Source organism: Argiope bruennichi, chromosome 5, assembly GCF_947563725.1.
Source record: "Argiope bruennichi chromosome 5, qqArgBrue1.1, whole genome shotgun sequence".
Lineage (NCBI taxonomy): Eukaryota > Metazoa > Arthropoda > Arachnida > Araneae > Araneidae > Argiope > Argiope bruennichi.
In genome coordinates this window covers 112,006,273-112,012,272 of record NC_079155.1, presented here as the reverse complement: position 1 = coordinate 112,012,272, position 6,000 = coordinate 112,006,273, and the positions used below count along the sequence as shown (strand labels likewise).

The following is a 6,000-nucleotide window of genomic DNA, read 5'->3' as shown; positions in this document are numbered from 1 at the left end:
TGTTATTCCTAAATAATAAATGTGAATAATTAAGGATCGCTTTGGAAATTTTGGGGCAGGAATGATTTCACTCTGGCCCTTTCAAAGTTGTGTTGCTGGACTTATTACTTTGATTTGGTTATTGTTTTTTTTTTTTCCCATCCTATGTTCATTTTAGGATCACTTTTGACTTCGAACATTTTACTTGACCCTTACTGGTCGGAACCAATGCTTTTATTATCACTCTTTGCAAACTATCATTAGTAATGTAGTGATTTAAGAGTTTTTTTTATATAACCATTTTGTTTAATATACTTTTGAGCTCATTTTATCAATTTAAAACAAACCCATTTTATTATTTTCTTGTATGCGTAATATAGAAAAAGTATAGTATATAGAGTTCGAAAAAGAGATTTTTGGAACATGTCTCTGTGGCAAAGATAAAATGTTTGTGCTAGATATTGAAATTCGGTATATGGTCTTTACACCAAATTTTTAGATTTCTATCAAATTTTGAGTACAGAGGAAGTCTGTTTGTCCGGCTGTTCGAATATAAGTTAACACGATAACTACAAAACGAAAAGAGCTAGGTAAATAAGATTCAGTACTCATATTTAACATCTATAGTGTTAACACTGTGGCGAATTTGCGATGCGCGAGGATAGGACCTGGGACCTTGTGGTTCGTAGCCCAGGAACATGACCACGATACAAAAGCAATTGCACGGGTAGCGTCGCTGTTAACTGGCTTATAAGCTTGCACCACAGATTCTCCCTCCAGTGAATCGGAGGTGAGACGAATGATATGGCTGTTGAGTGGTGATGTATTTTATTAGCTGTTGATTCTAATGCGTCTGTACCCATTTATGAACAGCGCCAAGCATTATGGCGAGTTTGTGTGGGTGAGTGGTTGCTGTTGCTCATGCTGCGTCAAGTGAATCTGACGACTTTGGGTTCCTGCGGCCTTTTTGAGTTGCTGCGTCAAGTGAATCTGACGACTTTGGTTACGGGTAGATGGCGCCACAACAGCTGTACGGAGGTTGAAGGTTCATCGTCAGAGGTTTCAATCGATTCAGAAAAACACGCATAAATGAAAAATTCGATTTTTGGTTGTTATTAATCGCATTCCAGGGATTAATCCCCAAATATCACATCAAATATCACACCATAGATTCAGTAAAAACGCTAAATTCAAAATATTTCGTAACTATTGTGCGCCAGTGCCATGTAAAGTGTTCTCTGGCATGACAAATTTATTAGAAAGAAATGAGATAAATTTCTGAGGGGACCATTCCAGCTGGTTTTTATAAAATAGTTTTATTCTACATTTTTTTATCCTATTAGACGACTTTTATCGTATATTATGCAAAATCTACATCAATGGATATCTGGCTTTCCTACTTTTATGGATTCTGATCAGTCTTTTGCTCGTAACACGTTCACTGCCACGATTCACGTTTGATATTCGGGCCATCTATCTAGTTAAATGCATCTTTCTTTGCTATCTCTTAACTATAGTAGAGAAAGGGGTCATTTAATAAAACAGAAATTTGGTACATATTATCTGTAACGCACAGACGCGTAATGTAGCAGTCAATGTGTTAAAAGCAGCTGGATTATTTTTAGATTTAGTGAAAAAGATATTATGCAATTTGGACAGAAAATGATCAGGTAATTCGATATGGATATTATTCGATCTGTCGTCAGAGGCATAAAGATTGGGGGAGAGGTAAGTGAGGTATTGATGCTCCGGGCACGGTTTTCTGTGAACATAGTAAATCGAAAATACTTTGAACTAAACGGGCGAAATTTGGTATGTGGGTTCTTTTTTTACCAATTTTGTAGATTTTTATCAGATTTTGGATGAAATACATTATCTGGGAGTTTATTTATCAAGTAATTTAAGTACAACAGAACTTGATCACTACAAGACGTAAAGAGCTGGATCGATAAGATTTAGTACATAGATTTAGCATCTACAGTGCAGATTCGCATTAAATTTAGTACTAAATCCGACAAAGGATTCACCAATTGTCAATCTGCTCTTTCGAATTGTGCGAATTCGATATTTCAAAAATGCAATGACTTGAAATTCTATGTTAGATTATGTAAATCTATCGGAAGAAGCGTTCGAAATGCATATTCTATTTTCTTTATGAGGCAAAAAACTCTCATGTGCGAGACTCTGAAAATAAAAATCTGTGTATTCGTGGAGTTCGCGGCTTTGCTCAGAAATTGTTATTTTATGCAAGACGTCACAACACCCTCATTCGCGAGTCTGCGATAAAGTTTTTGGGAGACCATTCTGAGTGATTTATCAAAGTTTTCGGAAGATGCATATGTAATGAGCAAAACATTGTAAGATTTCTAAAACAGTATGAATGACATGCTTATCAAAATATTAAGTTGGAAAATACTTTGCAAAATAAGATATTAAGAGTAAGATACACAAAACATTCAACAGAAATTTTTAATGACAGTTAATCGTGGCGAACAATCAGGTCGTCAAACAATAAAACTGAAATGCATGTTTTTGTTACAAGTTAAAAAAAATACAAAGTATTTATATATTTTTATATTAATTTACATATCAAATACACTTTTGTATTAAATAAATATATCGAACAGAGAAAAATAAAATTCCTTTTTAAAATAGCTGTTAAAATTAAGCATGTATGTAATCAGAGACGGGAATCTGTCCTGCAAAATCATATTTTGAAAAAGCGCCAGTTTCCAAAACTGAAAAGTATCAATTAGGGAATAGGGAGTTTTTTTTTTTTATGCTTCTCTGTTATTTTATTTTGCCATAGGTATCCGACTTCCTATTAGGGTTCTGATGAGGTATCATATTACTCTAGGTCAGAAGATGTAAATTAATTAAGACGCTAATAAAGAAAAAAAAGTGTGAATGCTTTGATACCATATTAAATAATTTTCAAATAATGCTGTTTCGTAAATAATTATTTAAATAAAAATATAAATTGAAAATATTTGAAAGTGATGCTTTTTATTGACATATTATAAAAGAAATATGACAGATTTATTTGTCTTTAATCATTTCCATTTCTGCACTGTTTTGAAAAACATTTCTCCACCACACAATTTGAAAAGTAAAGCATACAAAAAAGTGTTCATTTTCTGGTTGTATTTCCATCATTTAAAAAAAAATTAGCCTCGATTTCATAATACTTTCTGAAGTTAAAGCTGAAGTAAAATTTTAATTATATGCTTCCGACTTTGCACGTAATTACTCTGAGATTTTATCAGTATTCACTTCAGATCAATTTATTAAATCAATTTTAAAAAATGTTATTTTTTAAATATAACTTCTATCCAGTCATCGTTCTTCTAATTACAGTCTGTTAACATTTAAATTTTTCCACTAGAAGTTATAATTGGAAGATATTTACGATGATCAAAATCCGCTTGGATGATGCAACCAGTTGGATGATGCAATTGAATATGTTTTTAATCACTATGCTAATATGACGAGCCTTAGCGATTGTTTAAAATAATAATATGGATTAATCTGGAGGAAAAGTGTGAATTTTACTTAAATAAAATAATACTATTAAGAATTTACTCCTGTTCTCCTTTTATTATAATTTATTTCACATTTTTAAAGCATGAAAAGTTCCATATAAATTAAATTCTAGCTTATATTTCTACTATATGTTATTTAAAGATAAGTTATTTGATATAAATACCTAGTTTTATATCAATGAATATAATATTGTCGCTACAGTTTTGAAACTTCTGACAAAGTCACTTTTATTTTCATTTTCTTTGCACCAATACTTATTTGTATAAGGATGTTGGCGGTTTCGCATCGCAAAACTGAAAACAAGATCATTTTTCTATGTATCCTGAAAGAAATGATGTAAATTACTTTCGTTTTTGATTTCTTTCTTGTGAAAGTAGAATTATTTCTATTTCCCGAACGATTGCTGATATTTCTATCTTACAGAGCTGCAATTTTAATTAACTTTTTTTAGTCAACTCAAGAGGTTTTTAAATTCTATAGTGGTTGTGTCCGCCATGTTTTCACCACCAAATATTAAGTTCTACTTTTTGCGAAGTTTTTAAGTTTGTGTGCATAATGATTTTAATCTGCTGAATTGTGCTGTCAAAGATATTTGAAATCGTTTGCGATATTAATAGTGTTTGAAGTGATTGAAAAGTGGAGCGTTTTCTACGTATACATACATGGCAAGATTCGTAATTGATAAAAGCGAAGAAACGTAAATATCATTGACATTGCCCTAGAAGTTGTTTAGCATCAACTGTAAATTTTTTTTTTCTTCTGTAAAATATAGGTAAGTGAAATTTATGTATTTATCGTAAGATGCATAATGTCTTGAAAACTATATTTGAAATCTCAATTTGTTTTTCTATGTTCCTATGATATTTTAATTTTCTGCTTATCTCTTTTGAAACCTTTTAATTTTCATGTATGCATTTTCCTATTCATTAATTAGAAATGTTGTAAAATTACCACCTTCCCCGCTATTGTCGGACGGTTTCCTGCGAAATGTCATTGTAGAGGGGGAAAAATTGCGAGATTTTCTTTCTTGAAGGTGAAGTAAATAACCCTGCTGCAATCATTTTTTCACGCAGAGGGAGACTGGAAAGTTCATATCGGAATGTTTCGAATCGTGCCGCCGTGATATTAGACTAATTTTACACTGTGCATTGATTTTTATAATAATGGCTTTGATTTCGACTTCAATGAAATGCAATTAAACGAAAGAATGCAGTGGCATACAATTCTTTTATAATATATTACATGAAGTTTTTAATGTTGATTGAATTTTTTCCTTTTGGATGCCTGAATGTGTTATTCTGTATTCGTTTTATTTTATGTCACCGTATTGCACGATAGAAATTCTGGGCCAAGTGATTTTGCCGAAAATGCTTCGTGTAATTACCCGATTTTACTTTTCCTACCATATTTAGTAAGATATAGGTAGGTAAGTAAGTTTGTAATGTAAATAAGTTTTGGCAGAATTGTTATATCGAATAGTTTTATATTTCTTTGCTTTTTCTTAATATATCTCTTTAGCAGTAATATTTTGTGTTGAAATCTTTTTTTTTTTTTTTGTTTTGTGAGCATAGCATGCATCTCATCTTCCTTATTATGCTTGTTGGAAGTAACAGTTCTTTAGCTGTTTGAATGTTCTTGATCAGATTATTATAGCATAGCTAGCTATGATATTTAAAACAATTTTTCTTTCAATGGGATGTACAATGAATATTCTAAAGAATTTCTCTTCCCATGTAGATCTAATATATATATATATTATTTTATTGTTTTTGTTTATTTATTTATTTATATGCGATTGTTAGTTTATTTTTAAATATGAATTGTATGTTGTATCACCTAGCATTTTTTTAATTTTTAAATTACCTTTTTTTAAAAGAATTAAAATTGGCACAGAAGATATTTTCAGATTTTGTCTAGTCTTAGTTGACATGTGCTAAAATTGGTGTCTTCTTGGTGTAAACATTATGCATTGATCACCATTTCGATTAAGATACTTTTATGCATATTAAAGTTAATGTACTTGGAAAACAAAGATTATTAGATTTCATCATAAAATGTGTACTGCAATGTATAATTTGATTTGTCGAAAGCGACATATTTGTATTGCTGGCACTTGATATAATACCTTTTCTGCACATTTTAGTGCAAAATTGACAATTTTTTATTGTTTTAAATATGTAAAATATAAATTTTAGAAGATAACTTTATTTTATAGCTTTAAATTCCTTGGATCTTTGCAAAACTTCTCGAAATTTATTATGTTGGAATTGACATCCTGGAAAATTCTTCTAATTCTTTTCTTTTTTTTCTTTTGGAGGAGGGAGATATTTAAAAACTCTTAAAAAAATTGGCAAAATATCCTTCGGTTATTTTTTTTAACAAATGTTTATTTTGTGGTTTAAAAAATTTCTAGAAAAATCTGTTTGAATTTGTAAAAGTTCCATGATTTTATGGAGATTTTGATATCGAATTTTGTAA

General features: G+C 30.5%; 1 protein-coding gene across 3 annotated transcripts in view; it reads left to right on the top strand.

The window, feature by feature from the left end:
• The first annotated feature begins 3,777 nt into the window (after positions 1-3,777).
• LOC129968678 (myotubularin-related protein 3-like) overlaps positions 3,778-6,000 on the top strand; it is a 31,045-nt gene continuing 28,822 nt past the window's right edge. For 2 of the 3 annotated variants that reach the window (XM_056082813.1, XM_056082812.1), the window contains exon 1: positions 4,875-4,898. In XM_056082813.1, the coding sequence (XP_055938788.1) occupies positions 4,890-4,898 (9 nt within the window). In that variant the 5' untranslated portion in view covers positions 4,875-4,889. Of the gene's footprint in view, positions 4,295-4,874; positions 4,899-6,000 lie in introns of those variants that run through there. The other variant, XM_056082814.1, reaches the window with a different exon arrangement.